The sequence below is a fragment of the Dermacentor silvarum genome, chromosome 1 (assembly GCF_013339745.2).
Source record: "Dermacentor silvarum isolate Dsil-2018 chromosome 1, BIME_Dsil_1.4, whole genome shotgun sequence".
In the NCBI taxonomy this organism is placed as follows: domain Eukaryota; kingdom Metazoa; phylum Arthropoda; class Arachnida; order Ixodida; family Ixodidae; genus Dermacentor; species Dermacentor silvarum.
This window is the reverse complement of record NC_051154.1, coordinates 21,710,820-21,737,695: the sequence shown is the minus strand read 5'-3', so window position 1 is coordinate 21,737,695 and position 26,876 is coordinate 21,710,820. Positions and strand designations below refer to the sequence as shown.

At 44.0% G+C, this 26,876-nt stretch overlaps 2 protein-coding genes across 3 annotated transcripts in view; one reads left to right on the top strand and one right to left on the bottom strand.

Moving 5' to 3' along the window:
• The first annotated feature begins 8,149 nt into the window (after positions 1-8,149).
• The window catches only part of LOC119457994 (26S proteasome non-ATPase regulatory subunit 4), a 30,804-nt gene continuing 12,077 nt past the window's right edge, over positions 8,150-26,876 (top strand). Inside the window, exons 1-6 of one of the 2 annotated variants that reach the window (XM_049665451.1) lie at positions 8,150-8,243; positions 11,032-11,172; positions 11,255-11,366; positions 13,454-13,540; positions 13,615-13,683; positions 13,760-13,821. In XM_049665451.1, the coding sequence (XP_049521408.1) occupies positions 8,209-8,243; positions 11,032-11,172; positions 11,255-11,366; positions 13,454-13,540; positions 13,615-13,683; positions 13,760-13,821 (506 nt within the window). In that variant the 5' untranslated portion in view covers positions 8,150-8,208. Of the gene's footprint in view, positions 8,244-10,483; positions 10,820-11,031; positions 11,173-11,254; positions 11,367-13,453; positions 13,541-13,614; positions 13,684-13,759; positions 13,822-26,876 lie in introns of those variants that run through there. The other variant, XM_037719785.2, reaches the window with a different exon arrangement.
• On the bottom strand, positions 9,594-10,419 carry LOC119458004 (uncharacterized). Its single transcript, XM_037719796.2, has one exon. It carries the CDS (start codon positions 10,238-10,240, stop codon positions 9,614-9,616), a length of 627 nt encoding a protein of 208 aa, XP_037575724.1. The 5' UTR covers positions 10,241-10,419; the 3' UTR covers positions 9,594-9,613.

Below are 26,876 nucleotides of genomic sequence, written 5' to 3'. Positions count from 1 at the left end.
AAAAATGGCAGATGGGTATAAACATCTCCAAAACAAAAGCAATGACATTTACCAAAACCAGTGTACCCCATACTTGCTCTTACAGTATTAATAACGCGGCCATTGAAAAAGTGTCCACAGTGAAATATTTAGGATTCGCATAAATATTCGCATTTCTTCAGACCTGACGTGGCACCAGCACATCGATCACATAAGTAGCAAAGCGTCCAAAACCCTCGGCTTTGTCAGGCGCCACCTGTATTCCGCAAACCAGGCGACCAAGCTTTTAGCATACATTACTTTAGTTAGACCGCAATTGGAATATGCCGCTATCATTTGGAATCCGGATCAAGAATACCTCAACAACAAACGCGAATCGCTACAGAATAAGGCTGCTAGATTTGTCATGAAAAAATATTCTCGTTACTACAGCGTAACTAATATGAAATTATCTCTAAATTTATGCATGCTCAAAAAAAGAAGACTAGTTGCACTGCTATCTCACTTTCACCGACCATATCATAATCCCTCGGCATTCACAGAAGCTCATATTAAACCGGCCCTTCGCGTCTTTCCCCGATTAGATCACCCTTTTAAAGTGCAGCCAAAGTTCGCTGGTACTAAACTTATGCATCAGTCACCACTATTCCTTGCCATCTATCATTGGAACAGACTGCCAGCTGAAATCGCTTCCGAGACCAATCACGATGCTTTTGTTAGTAAACTGAAGTGCTGGATGCATACTGATAAATAAAAAGCCTTTCCACGACCTATAGGTTTAGCTTCTAATTCAAACCTGTATTTGTGTATTTCAATCTTGTATTTGTATATCTCAATCTTGTAGTATTTGTGATCATGTATCTTGCATTCTGTGTAGAATTTCTTCCTTTTATTGCGGTGCTATGTATAATGTTCATTATTTGTTGTTGTTTTTCTCAACCCCCTATCTAATGCCTCTAAGAGGGCCTTTAGGGTACATGAATAAAAAAAAAAAAGAAATGCATTGCTGGGAAGACATTTTTCCAGGGGCAATATAATTCGTCTTTTAGTAAAATGTGAAGGCCCTAGGACCTTTTTTATTATTCTTTTAATTGTTTGGCTATTGCCCCGACGCGCGCGCGTGTCCAAAACGCATTAGGCAGGCCAAGTCCCAATTTGACCTGATGATGATTTATTGGTGATGACTTGCCAAGGATGCGAGCGCCATCTGGATAAGATTTTCGCAAATAGCCTACCCAAGCGCGCCGCTGTTGGTATGGTAGAAATGCTGGCAAAATGGTTTTGTGTTTAAGTTTCCTCGTAACAGAATTATGTTTTCTCGTACATTCAAATAACAGTCCGACGTCACCTTGTCTGTAGGTTGTGGTTAAGTCGTAAGTCGTTCGGGATGATTTTCTCCGCCACGGACGCCGACATCCACACCGTGATCCACCCCGACGCCGGATTTTCTGCGCCACGGGGCCCTTAACGCTATCGCGTTAAAACCGCCTTCGCGGTGTTTGTATGCTTTACCGCATAACTTAAAAGTATTGGGATGAAGCTGACTTTAGAAAACTGGACGTCGTCGTGCAACACATATATTAGACTCTTGCCTATTTTTCTAGCTAAGAGATTGGGTGCGCGTTTCATTTCTACTTGGTTTAGGAGATTTAATGTCATTTCTACGTTAGTTTTTTACATTGGACACATGGAAAGTGGGCGCGCGTTTGATTCGGGGGCGTGTTTGGATCGCGGGAAAATACTGTAAAATTAATCAGCGGTGTGTTCTAGTGTTTTTTTTCTGCATCTTGTTTAATTAGACCTGCCGGATAATTAGATTAATTTCGTCGGTCCCGTCAGAGTCTAATTAAAGGAAGACGACTGTATTTAGAATTTACAATTAATGGGATTGAAAATCACTGTTCTTTCATATCCTTTCTTTTTTTTTAGAATTATATAGATTTATCTCGTCCCACATGCTTTACTGATGTATAACAATTCGAATGTCTCGTTGGCCTGTCCTTATACTACCATTTTACGAAGTTTGTGGGGATGCGCGACTCTCACGCGTCCCCTGATGTTGTTTTCCCTACATGGCTTCCGTCTCCTGTGATCCGGCTTCGCCGCGTGGCTTTACGGCGGCGGCGGTTGGTGTGGTTGCGGCGAACGGGAGATGGCGCTAGTGTTGCGCCGCTAATGCCACCTAACGGCGGTGTTGGGCGCAAAAAGGAGAAGGCGCGTCCACTTTGGCGTGGGGTCGGCGAGCAGCGCTGAAGCTTCGCGCGTGCACCGACCCGCTTCGCGGGACTCTCCCGAGAAGTCTTAGGAGCACGACACGGGAATGGACGAACACGGATCGTTCGAATGCGCCACCGTTCGCGTTACCGTACACGTGAACGACTAGGCGCGTAGGTGTCCAGCATGCGGCGAACATATTCGCTCGCTATCCGGTCGCGGTGAGTCGGACTTCCTCGATTTGTCGCGCTGCCTTCGGCGTAGTAATTCGGCTAGCATGCATTAGTGTATGGACGGTGCAATAAATGCCCTTATGATTGTTTGCAATACTGTGTTGTCGTTCCTTTGTCCCAAGAGTACGTCTGGAGACCCCACAAGTTCGAATATCTGTTTTCTAATTGTTTCAATATGCCTTTTCCTTTGTTTATGTGTTTATATCTATGACACAATGCAACTACAATGCATTTTTGGAGGGCTTATTGGTGTTGCAAGACTGTTATAAAATGCACATTTTTTTCAGAAAGGATCTGTTGAGCATAGTACAGGACTACAAAAAGATGAAAAAAAATTCAGCCGCTAAACATTAATTTAGTGGGAAAGATGTACTGTATACTTGTGCAGAAAAGCACAACAGAAAAACCAATTGATAGGAAAGTACAAGTGTCAGTATTGTACAGGGGAGTGCAAATATTGGAAACTTCCAATATTCTCCTATTCGATTCAGTCCTTGAATTGAATCGTCACTATTTGCAAATGCAAAAATGTTTGATAACTTTCTATAAAACTTCACATTTCCAGCTATGCACGATTGAACATGAAACTGAAGCAAAAATTAAGCAAATTTTATCCCTGCCACAGTGGACATAAAGAACAAGTTGCATAGAGCGTGCTTTGTCTACCAAGGAGCCAGATGTTTCCAGCTAAACCACAATCATCATCATCATCAGCTTATATTTATGTCCACCGCAGGACGAAGGCCTCTTCCTGCGATTCCCTAATAACCCCTGTCTTGCACTAGCTGATTCCAACTTGTGCCTGCAAATTTTATAACTTCATCTGCCCACCTAGTTTTCTGCTGTCCTCAACTGCGCTCAATTGGAACATTATATAACATTACAGTGGCACCATCTGAAGTGACCATTCCAACTCCGCCATTGCTGCAGTGAACATACACTTCCAGTTTTATAAACAGGTGGGCAGTACCTTACAGCCGCACCAACAACATGAAGCAGTCACTAGCGTATCAAATGCCTTCACATTTAAATAAGTGCAAAGATGAAAATAGTGACATCTCTGCCTTTACCCGGGGACAAATACGCAGCATTTTGTGAACATGCATTAGCCATAATTTTATTTCTGTTTGTTCATGGAGAAGAGAAGACCTTGTTGTTTTATTTAGGATGTGTGTATGTATTGTTTCTTTGTTCTCACACTAATGTGAAGATTGTGAGCATTATTCTGCAGTTTATATATTATATTTCATATTATGAACAGGCATAGGCCATAATTATATCTATGTTGTCATTAAAAGAAAACATCTTGTTCTTTTATTTAGAATGTGTGGGCTTATATCATGAAGACTATGTGCACTACTCTGCAATTTGTGTTTCACATTTTTAAATTTTATGTAACTAATGCTTATTCTGTGACTATGTATTTGTAAATTGTGTGATTGTGAGCAACTTTATTTACATCTTATATAATAAAAAGCTGTTGCACAGCATTAAAGGGCCTTCAGACAGACTCAAGCTATTTTCAGTAAGAGCCTAGCTGTGCTTGCTGCCCATGAGCTTTTGGCAATGACTCGGCGAATCGCCAGAAAAGCCCCTAGTTCCATGACAGGTGACTACTGGAAGGAGTCAATGCCCTTTCAAGAAATGCCAGCATGAATTGTGAAAACCTACATGACCCCACAAGGTCCGTCATATCATTTTTTTGAAAGAACAGTCGTGCCCAATTCGTGCCAAGTCGTGCCCAGTTTGACAAAGAAGGACGATTTGTGGTGCTTTCTGCTGGCGCTTATAGTGATAAGGCACATAAAGCGGTGAAAAAAAACTTTGTCTCCGTAAAGGTTAAACCTTCGAGGCTGCTGCTTTGTGCAAAGAACTTCAACTGACAAAACTAGCCAAGTCAATAACTGATTGTATGTGTGACACGTTTAGTGTGTTCTTCGCGGCAAAGTCACATAAACAAGGTATTCCATTCAGAACGATTGTCAGCGAAAAGGGCGCTTGGCAGCAGCATGTAAGTCAGTTTCTTTTGAAACAACTAAATTCACTCTGAGTGGATGACGCTTTCACTACTACAAGTACAAAAGATGTGATCCCAGTAAAAAAAATAAAAAAACAATTGACTCCAATTGGCTTTTCCAATAGGGATCAACTGGAACTAACAGGAATCAGTTGGAAAAGCCTTACTTCCAACTGGTTACGATTGGGTCAGAGGAGAAACCAATTGGAGTTGCCAATTGGAATGAACTGGACCCAATTGGAAAATCCCTAGTTCCAACTAGTTACGATTGAGTCAAAGTGAAACCAATTGAGTCCAATTGGACTTGCCAATTGGAATCAACTTGGCCCATTTGGGACCAATTGGGAAATCATTACCTCCAATTGGTTACGATTGAGTCAGGGATGCAAGCAATTGAGTCCAATTGGACTTGCCAGTTTGAACCAGCTAGGCCAACCTTACATCCCAACTGAGTCTAATTGGACTATCAATAGGAATAATTAAACTAGAACCTAACCAACTGGGAAATCATACTTCCAGTTTATGAATCCATTCAAAGAAACTGAAATTAGTTATAACCATACATGCATGCAGTACTAAAGCTATAGCAAACATTGCCCATTGGTGCAATTGTCCATTGGTGCAATTGTCCATTGGTGCAATTGGTCATTGCAACCAACTGGTACCCATTGGGTACAATTGGTCACTCCAACAAAAACCAATTGGTCACATTCCAGTTGGTCCAGTTATGTACTAATTTAGGATTGCAAATTTTCCAATTGGTACCAACTGGAGTCAATTGTTTTTTGTTTTGTTTTTTCACAGGGATTACCCTCCTACAAGACAACAGTCCAATTGTAAGTGCCTTTTCAGTTGATGTGGAAGATTTCTTGTATTCCGTGCCCCAGAAAGAAATGTGCGCTTCCGTTAAGGAGTGCATAGAGTGTAATGGTGCGTTGGCATTCCTGAACTCAGTAGGTTCATGAATAATTTCATGGCACTACTGAAGTATTATGTTCAATCCACTTTTATCTGTTTTGAAGAGTTGTATTTGCAAAGCAAAGGCATTTGTATCGGGTCTTGAGTTGCCCCTATGCTCTGCAACATTTTCCTGTCTTCTATTGACCGTGAATTACTATCTGTTTTTGATGAACAAATGTTTCTTAAAGGTTTTAGATATATTGATGACTTTTTAATTATTTTAAAGAAGAACTGTGTGTTTGGTTTTAACCGTTCTATTGAAAACATTTTACCCGCTTTTCAGCAACATGGGAAGGGCATACTTTTTACACATGAAACCTCTGGTTGTGTTGGCAACAAATAAGTCTCCCAATGAACGACAGGATTCAAGGTACTCTTATAGTCCCCACAAATTTGTATACTGCCGTCCTTCTTGATTATCATAACTATAGGTGTGGCCCACTCGGAATGTCGGACAGGCTATAGAATTCCTTGTCCTATGAGCTTGTTCAAGGTATCATCCACTCGTGGAAGCAGAGTGAAAGGAACAAGGTCGAGGCTTGTAAAATCTAGGTTGTGCGTGGGGTTGCACTTCCACCCGTACTAGCGGCCCTTGGCTCTTCCCGAGACCAGGTTGAAAAACCTTCGAGTGCTTCTTTAGGACACTAGTGAGCGATGGGCTCTGGCTTACCTTGTCCATTCTCAGCTGATTAACCTTCAGCTCAATCCCGAGAGCCTTAAACCAGTCCTGGCTTAGCAAGCTCACACCTGCTCCCTTGACCACGACAAGACGTAGCCGTTCCTGCCTGTTGCCAATTGTTATATCTTTATTAAGTAAGCTGCTAGCTTGCGGCACACCAGGGTTACATAGGTGCGCGTTACAACTTCGCCAGAGGTGTAGGTGAGTTTCTGTACAGGTTCTGGTTGCCAGTTGCCCGCAGTCTGCACTCAAGCACACAGGGTTGTTAACACAATACTTCTTGCATGGTTCAATCCAGTTTTTAGACCTTTTAATATCTTTTAAGCAAGACCACGTTTGTTGTTCATATAGCCCATGGTCGTAGAAAACTCTCATGCCACATGATTCTGCTCATTCAAAGCTTGTTAAGAGAGGAATTGCCACCCTATGCCTCATGAAATCCTGTCCACATATGATGCAGGCTAGTTCTGATAAACAATTGGCAAAGTGCATTGCAGCAGGCTATCCGTGCTCGTTCTTGGAAGTTGTCGTGGAGACACTCCTGAAAAAGGTAAAGAACTCCAGACGTACAACCAGCACCTCAGCCCGAAAGGAGATAAAGGGCCGAAGTAGTCCCCTTCATGCATGCGATGTCTTACAACATCAAGAAGGTTGCTAGTAGGTACAGTGTACCAGTGGTTTTTACGGCGCCACGCAAACGGGCAGGCCTGTGCCCACGCATTCTTTGCAAGCAAAGAAGGCTCGATTGCCAAACAAAGCACGCCAGGCCGTTTGATAAATATGCAACTGGTGTGGTTTAAGGTGATACTGCTGTTGTGTGGGAAGGCCTACATAAGTCAAACCGGGAGGTGCGTTAAGACCCAGCACGGGAGCACGAACTGTCAATCATTAATAGAGGCAATGCGTATCTGCCTGCACATTGCCTGGCCTGCAAGTGTGAAACACGGTTTAATGAGCTTAAGATTCTGGGCAGAAGTAAGGATACTACAGCTCATGAACTTTTCGAAGTTTATCATATTACAAAAGAGGCACGAACTGCATCAGCGATACATCGATCTACTGATTTGGTAGCGAGATACTCTTTTTTGAATTTTTTTTTCTTTACCATGAAGAACTTGTATGCATGCGCTTTACTGCATGTGTATATTTTTTTTCCTGTTTCTCTGAGGCAACCCAATAAACCAGTTGCGAGTTAGCGTCGGTGGTGTCTTGTCCTCTTCTTTGTGCTGCTGTAGCTTCAATCAAGCTATTTTGTATAGCTTTTCGCATGGAGGACCCCAACTGTTGTTGGAAAATAAAGAAATTAAATTCTATTCTATTCTCAAAGGTATACACAGATGCTAATGGGCTGACAAGACTGCTTTTTAAACCTTCATTCTGCAAATAGATGATCATGCAGGCTCTGAAGAATCCTGCTTATTTGTTTATAATGCTTGATTCAAGCTTTTGATTTAAATTGTACTTCATAATGGGTAGTGTACCGACAGAAACTTGCTAATTTAGCGAGTACTGGGATATCAATATTGTATTATAATAATGGTTAAAAAAAGCTTCTATTTATTCGAAAACAGTTTGAAAGATATTCAATATGATTCGCTTTTGGTACTATTTAATTAATATTCAATCAGTCTCTAAAATTACTTTTTGCACACCCATAATCTCATGCAGTAAAACCTTGTTAATACACACCCACTTAAAAAGTAATTCCAGTTTAAATGTAGTCGCAATGAATCCTCCGCCCTGTTGCCATTGAATGTAATGTATTGGCTGACCGCTTAAGCTGTAGTCGCTTAACGCATGCTAAACGAATAGTGTGTAGTATTTACGTTATGTTTCGGCACGTACAAGCATGGAATCGGCCATAAATAGCGAAATTGTAGTGCACGGACCTTTTCCGGACTGCAGTCGCCACTGATAGTGATGTCAAAACATTGTAGTCATGACGCGTTTCCTGCTCCCATCAGGTCTAGTGCTTCCACGTTATCATCCATGAAGACGACTTAGATAATGGCCCTTCCATATGCGACGCTGCTAGTGCATTGACCGTCATGACATCTGCCATTGTAAGTTTGCAGAGAAGTGGGGCCTGATGGAGAAACTGGCTCGCAGCCTTGCCGAATTTGAGGATGCCATCGTCACTACAAGGTCGCCATGGCAGCAAGTGAAAATTATATTTTTTTGCTGCCTGCTAGCAAATAAAACTTGTCTGCATGTGTGTTTGAGTGAGAATTAACATGTTTTTTGGGGCTGGTAAGTCTATAGTTGCTCATCTGCCATTGTCAGTTAATTAGTACATCACTTAGTGCGTACTTGATCCACGTTCCTCGCCAACTACGTATTAATGTTTTACTGTAACACGGACTCTGGTGACACGACTTATTTGTAGTGATTTGCAGTGATGTCAATTATATATGCTTCTCTCTTTTAAGTGACGTGCCACTGGAAGGGATTACAGTGATGTGGAAAGTACTATATATGATAAGATGCGTGCTGTGAATGATAGGAAATAAGAGAATGCATTTTCTACATATGCAAGATTTGTCTTAGGTTAGAATTCTGGCAAAAAATAAGAATGTGCTGGCCTTTGGAAATTTTATAAAATCAAATTTAGGCATGCATCAGCATACCCAACCTGTGTACCTTAATAGTTGTAAAATTCTGCCGACACAACACCACAATAGGGTGGGCAAAAATAGCATGCATTTTTTTTTTTTTCTTTTTTCGTGGATTGCCCTGAGCCCACACCCCCTTTGTAGGATATATGTACACTTCACTACCAATTATTTGCTATAAGACACAGCACACAAGCAGCAGCAAAGTTGGAATAGCGCAAAACTAAAAGCAACATAGTATTTTTAGACCACGGTAGCCTTTCAGCAACTTTGCTCTCGCCTGCTTCAGGAACTTGTCTGAATAAGCTTGCTCCTAGCACATACCTGTCTGGTGCCCTTTAACTATCAGAAGACTTAATTCCGAGGGTATGGTCAGAGACCGAAGAGCAGAACTTTTTCTGGAACAGAACTTATTTTAAGTGAAACTTGGAAAAATCCTCGCAAAATCGTAGAATGAGCCCGAATTCGTAAATTTTATCAAAACTTTGGGAGAGTTGGCAGGTATGCAAGCACACGTACGTACATTCTGCCCATCTCTCTTCCTCCCAATTGTTTTTCCTGCAGATGCATTTCAAGTGCTTGAGCATCGTGTGTGTAATGTTCATGCTAAATAGCGTAACTGTCGCAGTGGAATATGTATGTTGTGGCCCATATGCTTTGAAGGAATTCCATGTATGTGCACTGGTGTGACAGCTCAAGTTTGCACATGGTAAGCAGTATGTTTAGCAAATTGCCAAAGGGGGCATTCACTATAAAGTCACACTGTTACGTGCCGGCTTCTAGTTTTCCATTTTTTTTTTTAACAGCAATTAAGAAGGCAAAGACAACAAGTAGAGCTGAAAGCTATATATACATGCATCCACAACAATGAAGTCATTGAACTGCAGCGTGGATGTACGGATGTTTGCGAAACATTTATTCAAGACACTAGTTTGTGTAACATTTGTTCGTACTGCTTCACGATACTCTGATTCATGAACAACAGTCTTCCACTCGGCATGTAAAGCTCCACGATGCCGCGCAAGAGTCCAATTTTACCATTTAGCTCCGCTGGTGTCAAAAAAATTATGTGCGCTGACACGCTTTGAATGATCAACTTTAAGCAGTATCCTGCAAGACAGACGTTTTCGGCTTCGCCGCATACGGCCACAAAACAACAATCGCCGAACGAGTGCCACACTACAATGCTGTCGCCTACGTCGACGTCGCTGAAGAAAAACTGTCCTTTGCGTTCCGTCAAGTGCATCGTGACGTCGCTGGATGAGCTGGAAACTTCGGGCGGCGTGTTTTTCATGTCTTCTACCGCGCTCTGATGTACGCGTTTCAGGAGATCAGATCTAGTCTTTTGCTCTTCGTTCATTTCGCTGGGCCCTCGAGCCGAACCTAAATCGCTGTTGTCGCCACTGGTAGTAGCACATTGCGCGTCGCCGAATTGTGGCCTCTCGTTCCAACCGTAGAATGTAGAGTAAATAATCCCCGACGTTTTCTCCGATACTGACGCAATAAAAAACGCCAAAACCATGATCGGAGTCGAACGCTTGTGCATACACGGTAGGCGAAAGGGGCGTTTCTCACGCGGGATCACTGCACCTGTGAGAGAACTTCCACTATGGCGCACGCTGCCACCGAAATATCAGTAGATTGCACACATCGAAAAAACAGAAGCGAGACTGCTTATGTCATATACAGCGATGTTCAAAGCACTGTGCAGTGTGCAGCGACTGCTGACTATGCCAAACCGTGCGACAGCAGCTGCCGCTCAAATACCACACAAAAAATTTTGAGAGATAGTCTGCCCATTACTTTCTTACTATAAAAATGTGGCAAGTGGTTATAAAATTGAAACGTACCAATTATTTCTCTCTATTTTTAAATTTTTTTTCCATCGCTATGCAGACACTGGAACGCTGGAACCAAAACCGATGTGCAGACGATATTTTGGTGCCCACGACTACCGCCATGCCCATTGGCGCCCCAGTCAACCCTTGGAACGCGTGCGAGATGGTTCCAATTTCGAACGCGCGAGCTGCGTCTCTTTCGTAGCGAAGGTGCCAGTTAGCCATTTGGAACGCCAGGTTGAAAAATCAGTTGCTGCTAAAATGGTGCTCGAAAGTACGATTGTTTGGTGAGTATCCTGAAATGTTATCTTATCCTATGTGACGTGAGAAGCATCAAGTTTCAGATGACGGGAAACTGCGAACCTGATATAATTTCCTTAATTGCGCGATCCTCAATTATTTCGTGCCGCAATAATAAGCGTTCCATTTTTGGTTTTCTTCTTCATTTTTTTTTTGAGGTGCACGTAAATGTAGTGAACCTTCTTTTATCATTTTGCAGCGTGGACAACAGTGAATATATGAGGAACGGTGACTTTCTACCGTCGCGCTTGCACGCACAAGAAGATGCAGTGAAAGTAGTCTGCCACTCAAAGAGGCGATCCCACCCAGAAAATGACATTGCCCTAATGACCATGTCAAGGTACGTGTGCGTGTGCATCTTTTCGAATAGTATTGCCTGTCCTTGATTTGTTTATTTTATTTATTTATTTTCGTCTGCACAGTCCTGAAGTCTTGGCTTCCCTCACCACTGATGTCGAACGCGTTCTGTACCTGCTTACACAACTCGAGCCGAAAGGAGACATCAATTTCGCGGCCTCTCTCCGCGTCGCTCACGTACGTTTTTCTCTATTGCATCACGGTGCCGTCGAATTTTCATTACTCGATCTAGCCATTAATTACGCCGAGTTAGACAAGCATGTGCGCGCCCGAACGTAAATATTAAAAAAAATATTATAATTTGTTCATATTGTTCGTAATATCAACAAGTGCTAGAATGGGGACACGTCAATTAAGCAACGCATCAGCAAGCGCTTAACTGGCCGATTGTTATCGGCGAGGGCATATAGTACGTTTCCAACAATTGTATGAAAAAATTTGCCGTGGTTGAACGCGGTTAAAGGAACTGACAACCGATTTTTGGGGACCGAGTTTTTTATGGCGCAACGCATAGCTCACCCTTTGTAGTGTTAACACTTGCAGCGGTTTCTTAAAAAGCGCGTGAATATTTTGTAAGCAGAATTTTTCGATCAGAGCAGCCTCTAAAAAACGTAAGAGTCTCTCCCACTGCAACGCTGAGACGTGAAAGCAACATTATTGTAATGGCAACACTATTTCAGAGCACTCAGGCTTCATTTATGCATAGGTGTTAAGCCTAATCAACTTGCTGCCAAACTGTTTTAGCATGTGACAAGCAGTTGTCAAATAAAAGCAAGTTGTTAGTACATTAATGAATGGTGATGTTCTGCTTGTTTCAAATATGTGCTTCTATGATCAACAGTGACATCTGTGCCGTTCATGTGAGGTGTCATTCTCCTGAGGCTAATTTCGTGCCTGGTTCGAGAATGCATGGCGTGATCAAATAACATTCTCTCGGGTGGAATTGAGGTGGAAGAGCAAGTGGTTGAGATGGCACAATCGGAGTGCTTCGGGGCCGTATTTTTGGTGCAAGACTGGCAGACCAAGAGCAGCTTGTTTTAATCGTGGGCACCTTTGAGATATCATTTACTCCGTGGAGCAGCCAAGGCTGCTCTGCTAAAATCAGCAGCAAAGGACCACAACTCCCTAATTTTGAGTAACTTCATCAGTCTAGCACATGCACTCTTGCCTTGTTGCTGTGGCTGTAAGTCTTTTGTTGGAATTGTGGATCTGGAAGTGTTGCTGGAAAGAGGTACTTACCTGTAAAGTCAGTTGGCCACTTCGAATCAGCTCTTGGAATTTGGCATTAATGATGCATTTTGTCTTGTAACAGAGCAATCAGATATATGGTGTGTGTATTTGCACATGGATTAACATTGATTGGTGTTAACTAATAATACTTCTTTGTCAAAGATAAAAGGTTTTTATTTAATGAAGATGGAAAGTTCAGCTCCAGTGTTACCTGGAATATTAAGTTCAAGCTGCATTGAACAAGGCCTGCAGGTTTGTGTAAACAGTATGCAGGGTGCCCCACGTAACTTGTGCCAAAATTTAAAAAATATGTGAGTGCCACATAGCTGGACAGAACCAAGAACCAAGGCAATGTTGTTTGCCGTCGCTTGGCACAAGTCAGTCTACTTTTTGTATTTTACCTAATAACATATAATTAGTTATGATTAATTAATTTCTCAAATATTGTAATCGTAACAAAATTCTCAATCAGAAAATTTTAGAGCCTCATGAAAAATTCCCAATCCATCTTTCTGTTGCTGTATATGTGCTACATAAAAGCTTTTTCCAAGCCTGAAAGAAACCCGCCAAAGCAAGCTAAAAGTTTTTTGCAGGCTTTCTTCAAACAAGCTGCAAACAAGCAAGCTTTTCCAAGCAAACTTGGAAAAACCTTTTATGTAGCACATATTGAGCAACAGAAGGATCGATCGAGAATTTTTCATGATGGCCTACAATTTTGCGATGGACAATACTGCTCTAATTACAATATTTGTGAAGTTAATTAACTAATATTGACTAACTATATAATTAGGCAAAATACAAAAAATAGTCCGACTCACTCCAAGTGACAGCAAACAACATTACCTTGGTTCTGTCCAGCTACGTGGCACTCCCATATTTTTTAAAGTTTTGGCACAAGTTACGTGGGGGGGGGGGGGGACACCATGTATATGTGTTAACAGAAAATCCCAAATAAGCACTGTGTCACACGAACATACAACATTTATCTTCAGAGTGTTTTGTAAGACGTGTCTGAGCCTACTATTCATTTGCAGCTTATGCTCAAGCAGCGTGAGAACAAGAACCACAAAATGCGGATAGTATTTTTTGTTGGCAGCCCGGTTCTCGCCCCCACGGGAGAGGTTTGTATACATGATAATTTCTGGCCAAGGGCAAAGGCTGCCTGACGTGTACAATTATCTTTTCTTTTCTTCAGCTAGACCTGCTAGCCAGACGCTTGAAGAGAGAGAAAGTCAATGTCGACATTGTGAACTTTGGGGAATATGTGAGTTAGCAGTTGGACACTACTCTTAAGTAATGTTGATCAGCATTGCAGTAAAATTCTCTTTCATTCCATCCAGGGTGTAAACATGGGAAAACTGTCGAATTTCATCAACATCCTCAATGGAGATGCTACTGGCAGGTACGTTCATTGCCATGGAAAACTCACACTTAGCGGGATAAAGCAAGTCCTTACAGCTGCTCTTGTTTCGAGCACAGCTTATGCTAATACATTGAGGAAAATATATCAGCATACATGCTTTAGCAAATGCGCTTAACATGGTTATCTGTATCATTGTAATGTTTAAAGGGACACTAAAGCGAAAAATGAGTTTTTCTGTATCAGTAGATTACCCTTCCACGATACCAAAAACACCACTCTTACCGTGAGAAGCCGCTTGGTAAGCCAGAAAAAAACTAAAAACACAGCAGGCGAGTGGCGACGCCACCTTGAAGTTCCCGCACCAGCTCACTGGGACGTCATGGATTTTGACAGCGTTTTCTAGGTCCCAGTTAACTCTTTAGCGGTAAAGATTCACTACATTGTGTTCTAAAGGAGCCCCATACTGAATGTGGCAAGTTTCGCGAACTCTTATTGAGCCAATGTGTGGCCCAAATACGAAAAATTACTTTCGAACTCGTGACGTCACACTGAAGTGCTGACGTTGGGTCTTCCGCGCGAAATTCAAAATATTAAACTTTGAGCTTCATTTTCTCTTCTAATAATTGACCTGTTGCAGTGTAATTAATGACAGCAGAGTTTTCGAAGAATACTTTATCAGTCTAAGTTGATTTATTGTTTTGCTTTAGTGTCCCTTTAAGGTTAACAGTAATGCATGCAGTAGGATCGCCGAGTTGTCAGTAGGATTTGACAACTCGGCAGGTCTCAAACAGTCTAGTCTCCAGAGATCTTGAAAAGCGGGAATTCAAAGATTTGGTTTTCCAAATCTTGAACGCAAAAAAAAAGTTTACTAATTTTTATTTTATTTTTTATCTTTTTGTAACGAATGTCGAAAGTCACTCTCGCCGCCTAAACGTACGTACGTTCGCACTAGCGACAAAAACGCTCGCGACACGCCATGCGCGGCGAGCGATAGAGTTTCTCACTATATATGTGAGAAACTATGCAGCGAGCGATGCTGTCGCCAACAACGCGCCGCAACTCCTCAAATGGACGCAAGACCCATTTTTCGCGGCAGCCGCAAAACAAGCACCAATCAGAAGCGAGCCGCGCAGTTGTGACGCTACCTGTCTCACAAGCAAAGAATCAATGTATGGCCTCTGAGATTGAGCAGTGACACACAGGCCGAAAAATCTCAGAGGCCACGTCCAGCCAATAAGGCCGTTTTTGTTAAGCCTCACCATACCGCTGTCGAGAAGCCGAGAAAGAAGTCGCTTCGCAGTGGCAGCCTTTTTGGAGAAAGTCCGCGCGTATAGGGTGCAGTTTGTATGACAAATGCAACGTCGATTTCAAGGGCAAGAAGTTGCGCGCAGGCGGGGAAGCAGAATGTGTTCCTGGCCCTCAGTTTGTTTTGGGCGCACCCAAAACCTTCTCGTCCGCTTTCTGGCACGTCGGCGTCGCACAAGTAAAGAACAAAGTAGTATTTTGATGTTCAGTCACCAGTATATAGCTCCTCGTCCGTATCCGACATGCCTGAGCGTGACCGGCAGTGGCGCAAAGAAACAGACACCTCAGATGAAAAACGAAGTCGGCTGAACGGAACGCGCGTTTTCACGACAAGTTTCGAATGGAACGAGACAACTCGAGACGCCAAGCGTCGCTGCCGCGTCCCGCAAAACGCTGAATGTGAACTTGCCCGTGCGCGTCTGCCGCGACGCTCGCCTCGCTCAGCGCGTGTCGCGCGCCTTTTTGTCGCTTGCGCAGAAATCACGGTGTGCCTCGCGCGCGTCGAAGTGCTTGTTGCGCATTTATATTCCAGATAAGGTAGAAATGAACGCATCGCGAAAGCAAACCAGCCTGTGTGAATATGCGCCGTGCTGCTATCAGCATAGTTGTACTATGAGTCACGCGTGAACGTGTCCGAATACGACGCGTTTAAACGGCCGTTCGTCATACGTCGGCAATGAGTCAAACGCTGTTAGATTCGAAAATGGCTTTCAGCCTACAGAACACCCCAAGTCCATTCCCTCTGATCTAGCTGTCCCGGCGATCATAAATGAGACGCGTTCCGCGCGGACTGTGGGCCCGCGAATTGCACAGCGATCGAGTCTTGCGCGCCGCTGCCGCGATCGATGACCTTTCCGCAAAGGGTGGTTCTAACGTTCAATTCAAACTGTATACTATTATTGGGGTCGGACTCATTTTGGCCTGCTTGCAGAACCCTTAAATGCCGTTGGCGGAAAGTCTACATGACAAACCCGGTGGTGCACGTGGCCTTTTAATTGCGTTCTTGGTGATGATGATGATCTATGCGGCCTTCACCCTTGTATCGGGTGTTTAACGATAGTTCGGTTCTGGCACTGGATGAAGCTCGGACCTGGATCTGGATGAAGCAGCGTGGCGATCAGGGTTGCCAGGTCTTAGGGAGAAAAACTAGTCGAAAATTTCCGAAAAGTAGCCAAGAATGTCGCCAACGGTGGCAAAAACTTTATTTGGTAGCCAAAAAGATAGCCATGGTGCGACAAACCAACCACTGTTTATTTTTGACGTGGACACAAAGAAGAAAAGCTGAAAAAGACCTGTAGTTTTCGGCTGCATTGAGGGAAACGAGAACAGAACAACACAAACGTTATCTCATATTATTGCACCATAACGACTAGGCAACATTCTTTGATAATTTCTGCCATTCTTGTGCTTTCTCGTAGCCGAAGTGGTTTAGCCAGTTTCAGTACAATAAACTCGCTGCACGTCGTCCTTGCACCACTTTGACTATCGATGTACCGTCCCTGGGGGTGGGATTAGTACACCACCTAATGCTTCCAACGCAGTACGAAAAAGCATAACCTTTAAGATTAATAAATTCCTGCAACTCAGATGGAGCTGCTGTACGCCACCTTTAGAGAAACTCAATGGGCCTCTTCAATTATTCGTCCCTGACAGTCCCGGACTGCCAGAGGCGTTGATTTCAGCCAATGAGCGTTGCATATGAAACATATCGGGCAGTTCTTGACAGCCCGGGACTACAAGTCGAAGAATATGAAACTATGGAAGAGGCCAGTGGGCGGCTACAATTTGTTTTCAACTCCTGGATTTGCTTCCGCCGCTTGCCAAACAGGAAACCATGGCCTTCGAGATCCAGCTTTTGGGGCTGTTCTTCGAGAGCCGTTGCAGGGAGTGCAATTTGAACACTACCTACACTAATTACCACCGCCAAAAGTAGCCAGAAAATAGCCAATTCGCCAACCAAGATTTTTGATCGCCAGGAGCCTCTAAAAGTAGCCAGTTTGGCGAGAAGTTGCCAAATCTGGCAACCTTGGTGGCAATACACTTTGCGATAATGATAGGCTGCAGGTAGTATGCTTCACTGCACGACAGGTAATTCTTTCCGTTATTTGTATGCTTCACGTACCGTATTACAGGACTGTGTAGAGGAAATCTGCCATAATGGAGCGCAAATGAAACCCTTGCTGCACGAGCCATCCATATCTTGAGACACGAACTTTGCCCATTTTTCCTTCATGGCATATGTATAGTGCCCTTCAGATTGATTGCTTTGTTTCACAGCAAACATCATCTGCCACAACAGTGCCATTTCATCGGCATGAATATTTCCGATGACACGAGAAATCATTGCGATCTCGTTCGGTAGGAGAAGTGCACTTGCAGGGCCACAGCGTACGATATATCGAATGTGGTGGCGAATGGGAGTTCGATATATGCGTAGTATACGTGCTATACTTTTGCGTGAGATTTCCAGGGGAATTTTAGAAGTGTTCGATACATCCTGGTTTGATATATTCGAGATCGACTCTAACGTCCTTATTGTGAGTCGGCAACAAGCACTACATTATATAAGTTACGAAGTACGTGGCACAATAAAAGCACTACAAATTGAGCAGTTCAGTAACAGTGGCTATTGTGTGTTTCTGAAATTTGTCATTATGAATTAGGGTGCAGCCATAAACCATCTCGGCTTATGAGCAGGAGAGCTCTGGCCAAGCAGCACGATTGGCAGGTGTGAAACCCAATAGTCAGCGCGAGGCTCAGCAGCAAGTGCTGCTTACAACTGCCGGTGTAGCCTCTCGACGATGCCGTTGGGTGCCGGGTGTTAAGCAGTTGTGCGAGTGCGCGCACAGCTCAGAAGAGATGTTAGGGATGTGAAAAGGGCAGACTCGAACTGTCTCCCACAGTCAGTAGTTACCATTGACGGCACACCAAAACGGCTAATCCAAATAGACAGGGAAGTATGGGCAAATGTGTCCGCCGTGATGTCAGGCATGGGAGCCACTTCAGGCCACCGGGTGTACCGATCAATACACGTAAGCAAAGACATATAACCACGGGATGGTGGCAAAGATCTGACTATATCTGGATGACTGGTGCCAAAGCATGCATGGGGGAGTAGAAATTGTCCTCACAGATGCTCGGCGTGTCATTGCACCCCTTAAAATGCTGGCAGCTGTGCGAGCATGAACCCAGTCATGCACGTCGGCGCGAACACGAGGCCAGACGCAACGCTTGGTGATAACACCTTGTGTGGCACATACGCCTGGATGGCAGAGCGAGTACATCAAATAAAAAATGGCACTATGAGGGAGAGAAGGGACATATATGCGAGTACGGCTAGCCGAAAAATTACACCAGAGCATGATGCCATGGTCACGGAAGGGGACCTGCAACAGGCGGAGTGATGTAGAAGACCGGAGCTGTGGAAGCTCGGGGTCGGATACTTTTGTCGCCGTGAGCGAGGTCAAGGAGAGGTCAGCAAGACCTATCGTGGCGTTGATGTCGATGTGGCTCAGAACGTCAGCTGCACTGTTGAGGCTGCCTTTGACATAGCGTGTCAGTCGTGAATTCAGCGAGGAAAGCAAGATGATGGAGCTCTTGAGGAAAGTGTTTGGCGGTGAAGGAACGTATGGCAGAAGCGAGAGGCTTGTGGTCGGTAAAGATGACAAATTCTTGACCTTCAAGGAAGTAGCTGAAGTGTTTCACTGCAAGGTAGGTGGCAAGCAGTTCCCATCCAAAAGTGCTACATTGGTGCTCAGTGTTATGCAACTTCCGGGAAAAGAAGATGGGGATCCATGCACCATTAAGCCACTGATGAAAAGCGGCTCCCATGGCTACTGAAGAAGCGTCCACCATAAGGCTAGTGGGTGCAGTCAGTGAAGGGTGGTGCAGGAATGTGGCTTGGCCGGGTTTGGTCTTAACGGCTGAAAAGGCCTGGTCGACGACCGAGTCCCTAGGCAGAGTGGTGGACTCGCCTTTCGAACTGGAAAGGAGTGCTTAAAGAGGCTGTATTAGTGTTGAGCATGTAGGGATGAAGCGACGGTAAAAATTGACAAGGCCGAAAAAATGACGCAGGCTGCGTATGGAAGTCGGATGTGGAAAGTCAATGATGGCCTGTGCATTGTCAGGCAGCGAAGTGATGCCTTACTTGGTGATGCAATGTCCTAGAAAATCGCTCTTCAAAACCCGAAACAGACATTTTTGAGCATTGATGATGAGATAAAACCACACAGACGAGCTAAGAGTTGACGGAGGTGTGCTTTGTGTGTCTTGGAACCCTTACTAGCAACAAAGAGATCATCAATGTAGAAAAAGCAAAACGATAAACCTCTGGGGACTTCATCTATAAAAGGCTGGAATGCTTGGGCTGCTCAGAAGTGAAGGTGCAAAGACGACGACAGACGAAGAACAGGGTGCCACTTCCAACAATGTTTAATCAGAAAAAACGCCACTATTTTATACAGGGAGCGCTATCACAGTTTCTCAGTGCGCATTCGTGTTCATAAAGCAGTTCTTTGCACAATAATGATATAGATACAACACTTACGCACTTATCACCTGCCTCAGTGAACCTTTTGGCATCAATTATTAATAGAACCCATTTGGCACGGCTTCTGGTAACCACAGCGCAGGCGTAGAAGTCTGGCTTACATTTGCAATCTCTACAATGAATTGCCAGGTGGCCCTCCCTTCCAATGATAACTTTGTTATTATGTTGCCCCAGCCTGTCATTCAGGCATTGCTCAGTTTGGCCCACATACTTTCTACCAAAATTTAAAGGAAAATCTAAAAGAACGACTCCTGCCTGACAATCTACGTATTTGTTATCATGTTTTGTGACACAGGCCGGTGCCTTGCGGAAAAAGGGTTGGTCATTCTACAGAGCTTAGAAAGCTTGCACGGAGCTGAAAACACAACATTTACGTTAGCTCGCTTGGCAATCTTTTTAAAATTATGTGACATGCGGTGTATGTAAGGTATGACAGCCACCTTTTCTTTTTTGTGAGGTGGCTCCTGGTCTAGTTGGCTAGTTTGCGACTTTTTCAGGATTGTTTCCGCTACGGGAACTAGAACATGCTGCGGGTAGCCTGCCTCTTCCAGTCGGTCAATCTGGTTAAGAAAACTCGCCGCAGCTCAATGTGGACAGGACTTCTTAAAAACATTCAGCAGGCACATGTTAGAAATGCTGCATTTAACTAGCTTTGAGTGAGAGGAACTAAAAGGTAGCAAGAGGTTTACTAGCCCGAGGTTAATAATGTCAACAGACGTGGTTGCTTAATAAAAACAATCTAAGATCTAAAAACCTGATGGAGGAATCTACCGAAAGTTCGCGGGTCAATTCTATGGGAGATAAAATTTGCCTGAAGGTTGTCAATGTTTGACTAACAACCACATGTGCCTGCTGAATGTTTTTAAGAAGTTCTGTCCACATCGAGCTGCAGTGAGTTTTCTTAACCAGATTGCCCGACTGGAAGAGGCAGGCTACCCGCAGCATGTTCTAGTTTCCGTAGCGGAAACAATCCTGAAGAAGTCGCGAACTAGCCAACTAGACCAGGAGCCACCTCGCGAAAAAGAAAATGTGGCTGTCATACCTTACATACACCGCATGTCACATAATTTGAAAAAGATTGCCAAGCGAGCTAATGTAAATGTTGTGTTTTAAGAAGAAGAAGAATGTTTTATTGCACTAAAATGATATACAAAAATGATTTTGACAGCATCTGGATCCATAGCCGATATGGCTAGTTAGAATCCATTACAAAAGGTTGTATATGTACAGCATCAATTAGCCAGTACAATGTTAACGTGAAAATTACAGCATCAATGTGGCATGTATACAATATCAGCAGTAGTCTGCGAGTACAATAATAATATGGTGACTGGTAGCTCCCCAAAAGAAAGTCTCTCTTGAGCAACGGCACAATATTTGGCAGACATTTTATCAAGCTAGGTATATTGTTCCAAATTTTTGCGCCAACAAAGGATATTGTTCGATGGCCGTAAACATTGTGGACTACTGGCATTATTTTTTTGTTCCACCTGTCGAGTGTTATACCTGAGTTTTAATAAAACTGATGAATGATAGGGTACGTTCTTGCAAATTATCTTGTGTAATAATGTAGCACTTTGATATTGCCTAACGACATTAAATGGTATTATGTTGACGTTTCTGAAAAGTTCTGTTGATGGTGCGTTCTTGGGCGTTGATGCAATGGTTCGTACAGCTCTTTTTTGCAGGATGATAACCACCGAACAATATGAAGCATACATGTAACCCCATGATTCTATGCAGTATGTTAGGTGAGAGTTAAATACGTTAAAATATAATATACGGAGTGTCTGTAAATTGAAATATTTACGAGCCTTAAATAACATATGACGCATCCAAAGCTTAGTTTCTTGCATAGATGATCAATATGAGTTACCCAATGAAATGATGAGTCGAGAGTCACGCCAAGGTAAGTATGTGCGTTTAGCTTCTCAATAGCATTTCCTCCAATGTACAGCCCACATGTTTCAGGTACCACTTTTCGGTTAGAGGTGAAAATAACATACTTAGTTTTCTTTGTATTTAGCAGTAATTCGTTTCGTTTAAACCATTGAGAAGTTACTTCAAGGTCATTATTAGCTAGTAATTCTGCTTCCTGAAGAGAGCGGTGTGCTATAAGTAAGGCAGTGTCATCTGCATACAGAGCTGCTTGCGTGTGGGTCAAGGAGAGAGGATAATCATTGATGAAGAGGGAAAATAAGATCGGTCCAAGTACTGAACCTTGTGGTACTCCCGTTTCAACTAGTTTACTGTCTGATTTGTTGGCAAGTATTTGTATGAACTGAGTCCGCTGAGTCAAATAGCTGCGAAAAATTTTGAAGCTATCCCTCTAAATCCATACCGTTCGAGCTTGTACAACAAAATATTGGGGTTCACTGAATCAAAAGCCTTTTTTATATCTAGGAAGATACCTATGATGATTTGGTTATTGTTTAAAGCACGGTTTACTGTTTCTGTCACAAAATTTACTGCAGTAGCTGTGCAGTATTCCTTTCTAAAGCCATGTTGATTCGAACTGTGATATCGCTCCCTGTATAAAATAGCGGATTTTTTTTCTCATTAAACATGGTTAGAAGTGGCACCCGGTGTGTGCCCCATGCAACCCTGTCAGAAAGAACAATAGACTCCAATTGGGAAATTTCCATTTGGTACCAATTGGAAAATTTCCATTCGTAAATTAGTACATGGGTAGCTAGCTTTAATGCTAAGGATGTGCAGTATTTTCTTTTTTGAGCATGCAGGTTGACTCAGTGTAGCCATGTGATGGTTGTAATTTGCTTGGACCAATTGGACCCTGGAACATGACCAATTGGTTTTTGTTGGAATGACCAATTGCACCAATGGGCAATACCAATACACATATATACCCCACAATTAAGGCAAACCTAAATAGGATTCCAGTTGTCAGAAACAGGTTTGCTAGATAGCCTTAGTACTAGTAGCATGCATATATAGCTATAACTTATTCCAGTTTCTTTAAATGGGTTCATAAACTGGAAGTATGATTTCCCAGTTGGTTAGGTTCTAGTTTATTCCTATTGGTAGTCCGGTTAGATTCAGTTGGGAATGTAAGGTGGGCCTAGCTCATTCAAACTGGCAAGTCCAATTGGACTCAATTGGCTGCATCCCTGACTCAATCGTAACCAATTGGAGGTAATGCTTTCCCAATTGGTCCCAAATGGGCCTAGTTGATTCCAATTGGAAAGTCCAATTGACTCAGTTGGTTTCACTTTGACTCAGTCGTAACCAGTTAGGACTAGGGATTTTCCAATTGGTTCCAGTTGGGTCCAGTTCATTCCAAATGGCAACTCCAATTGGTTTCTCCTCTGACCCAATTCTAACCAGTTGGAAGTAAAGATTTTCTATTGGTTCCAATTGATTCCTATTGGAAAAGCCAATTGGAGTCAGTTGCATTTTTTGACTGGATTAAGCTGCCCCGTGCAAGCTTTCTAAGCTTTGTAGAATGACCAACCCTTTTTTCTGCAAGGCACCGGCCTGTGTCACAAAACATGATAACAAATACGTAGATTGTCAGGCAGGAGTCGTTTTATGAGATTCCTTTAGATCGTGGTAGAAAGTACGTGGGCCAAACTGAGCAATGACTGAATGACAGGCTGAGGAAACATAATAACAAAGTTAACATTGGAAGGGAGGGCCACCTGGCAATTCATTGTAGAGATTGCAAATGTAAGCCAGACTTCTACGCCTGCGCTGTGTTTGCCAGAAGCCGTGACAAATGGGTTCGAATAATAATTAAGGCCAAAAGGATCATTGAGGCAGGTGATAAGTGCATAAGTGTTGCATCTATATCAGTATCGCACAAAGATCTGCTTTACGTGAACGCGAATGCGCACTGAGAAACTGTGATTGCACTCCCTGTGTAAAATACTGGCATTTTTTCTGATTACCGTAGTTTCCGGTCTATAAGTCGCACCTTTGTATAAGATGCACCCCCCTCAAACCCAGAAAAAGACGTATATAAGTCGCACCGGTGTATAAAACGCACCTCTTCGTTCGGTAAGCGATAAAAAAAAAATCGTGCCATTTCTTTCTGTGAATGCGAGTCACGCGCAAGCGTATGGGTGCCATATATTTCCGCTCCAGGCGCATTTCTGCTGTCGTGGTTGCCGCGATGTTCCATCTAAAGTCCAAGGGCGATAACATCGTCCCCGCGCACCATACACTGTATGATCGAGTGGAGGCATCTGACGGTGAGCCGAATCGCGCACAAGGGAGGAAAGCGGGAAGGTAGCGTGGGATGGAGACGGGGGGGGGGTTGTAATCTGGTAGCAACTGCGAAGTTTGCGCTGTGGCGCGCGCCGTATCTTGACAGCGATCTGCAGATGCGACGAATTCGTGGTTGGCCGACTTGCGGTTGGCCTGCCGCCGCTTGCGTTGCTGCTGCGTCCTTCTCGCACGGCGCTCAGGAACTCGGATCACAAGGAGAACCCAGCACCTCGATAGCACGCACAGAACATGTAGCAATTACGTCAACCAGTGCACTTCGCGTGGCCATAACATTGAATCCGATTTTGACGGCAGTTCTTCCGGGAAAAAAAAAAACGTACATAAGTCGCACCATTCTATAAGACGCACCGACGAAAAATTCAGAAAAAAAAAATGCGTCTTATACACCGGAAAGTACGGTAAACATTGTTGGAAGTGGTGCCCTGTGTGTGTGTTCTCTCTTCGTCCGTCATTGTCTTCGTGCCTTCACTTCAGATCATGCTTAACTAACACACCCAACTATCTATCCTAGCTAACGTCGTATATTTGGGCTGCATTACTCGAACCAAAAGGCATACGCAAAAACTCGGAAGAGACCACATGAGGTAGTGATAGCAGTTTTGGGCACATCAGATGGTTCAGTGATGGGAATGGCCAAGAGCGTTTTTTGTAGCCACAAAAATGACAATTTGTAGCAGTCAACAATGATGATTCTGAATGATTGTGGGCCGGACACTACTCCTGCATGTCAAAAATGGTTCCAAAGTAATGGCGCACATCATGGTGAATATAATCCACGCACACGACCACTCACAAGCAAATTACAACCATCACATGACTACATTGAGTCAACCTGCATGCTCAAAAAAGAAAATACTGCGCATCCTTAGCATTAAAGCTAGCCACCCAAAGGCACAAAAGAAAAAAAAAAACAGCAATACAGTCACGTGGTATGCAGGATGGCCATTCGAGCAATTTTATTTTAGGCCTAAAGTCGTCTTGCTAGCAAAATGGCAGAGCTAGAACTCCATTGCATTACGAGCGCACACAGATAAACACGGCACAGCAAAGCAGCTAATAACATGAAATGGGATAAGTTTCAGTTTGCTGAGTGCCATGACACAGCCACCATGCTGAACGCATAAAGCCCGTACTGTCTGTTGAGGAACCTCTCTCCCACCAAGGCCATGCCAGCGGTACAAAGTGCAAATGCGAGACACACCAACAACGCGGAATGGGCAGTGCTCGCACTACTAGGCTTGATAAAGCTTCCTTCTGAACTATGCAAAACCCACGAATATGGTGCATAAAGTTTCTTTATGGCAGACCGTGAACATGCACTGGATTGGATTAGCTCAGTGACCCTTTAACTCATTGAATGGCAGGAGACAAGAGGGAACTCTTTGCATTGACCACAACTCCTTTTTGCAGTGGCCTCCGATATTGAATGACATGGCTAGTCTTGGAGCAGTTTTTATTGTTTGTAGCATGGATGTAGCAGCTTTAACAGAATGTAACAGATTGGAGCAATTCAGCAGCATTCCCACCACTAGATGATTCATCAGGGATCTGGTGATAAGCCTTCACGAGGTCTATCTTCGAATATATTGTGAGAGCCAGCTAAAAAGGCAGTGCATTCCTGAATGTTGGGTAGAGGGTAGTGGTCAGAGACAGTGACAGCATTCAGCACGCGGTAGTCACCACAGGGCCGCTGATTGTGCTTTATTTTAGGCACCATGTGGAGCATCGACGACCATGAGCTTCATGATGGACGGATGATTTTTACCTGCAACATACGCTCGAACTTACAAGCAGCATGAAGCTTGTTAGGACCGAGTCTGCATGGGCGGCAGTGCATAGGCAGGCCGGACAATACAATGCGTCACGGTGTTTAGAAGGCTTGTCCATCGGGGCCCGTGTAGTGACTTCCGGGAACTCAGTGAGAAGAGCCGTATATGCAGAGGCAGATGGTTTGACAATAAGTAGGGTTTAGAGCCATAGCAGCTAACAGAACACCAATCAGTTTGAGATGCAGGAATAAGGCTTTCTTCTGCACCGATGTCAACAAGCAAGCACAAACCGTGATACGGTCAGTGATGTAGAAAAGGTTGCTTACAGAATGGCCGCGGTCGCCCGTCGCTGTTACTTACGACCGGCCGCAGTGTTTCCTGTGTGCCATGAACAGGGGGACGTACATGGACGAGCAGCAGCACCAAAACGGTGGTGGTAGTAGCACAAGTTCTGCGGTGAAAAACTGCCTGAAGCTTGCGGAAACCATCTACGTGTGGAAGGCTAATGAGGTGGACAGAATCGGTGGTTAGAGATGCGAGTGTCTCGAAGTTCTTGGCACAATTCGGCGACGTGAGACACGAGATTTTCTGCTGTTTCCTGGAGGGGAATCAACCTCGGACACCGGAGATCCACAGACAGCATTGATGGTGGCCGGTGCAATGTCCATCATGTCGTCGGCCAGATTGACAAGTTCCGACATTTAACTTTAATGAGCTGAGATGAGAGTCAATCGTACGTTGGTCGGAAGACGCTGCAGGAACAACTCGTGTAGTATGGCCGTGTCGAGGGAATCTGCCGTGTCGCCGAGCAGAGGCTGAAGGTGACGCAGAAACTGGGTTGGACATCTGTCACCGAGCTTCTCGGTATTCAGGAGCTGCTGGATGCGGCGATGTGCATGCGCAACAAGGCGGCGAAGAAGAGCCCCTTTGACTGTCGTGTACGGTGTTTCGCCTAGCGGCAGTAAGAGGATGTCACGTACCTTGGCCATTTTGCCTGTGGTGGCAGTGCTTCAAAGAGCAGCTCGTACTTGTGAACTTCTGAGGTGATGCGACTCATGCAGAACTTGTTCTTGGCTTGAGCGAACCATAATGCTGGATTGGTGATCCACACTGCGGTAGGGTGATGTTAGCTGTAGCTCCTATCACACTCGCGGAAGGTCCAGAATCGGTTTCAGAGGTGGTATACGGGCATAGTTGCTGGCATCTGTGGTCCCCTGTTGATC

Excerpts from the sequence above, each read along its gene's own strand:
- LOC119458004 (XM_037719796.2), bottom strand. The coding sequence starts at position 10,240 with ATGCACAAGCGTTCGACTCCGATCATGGTTTTGGCGTTTTTTATTGCG.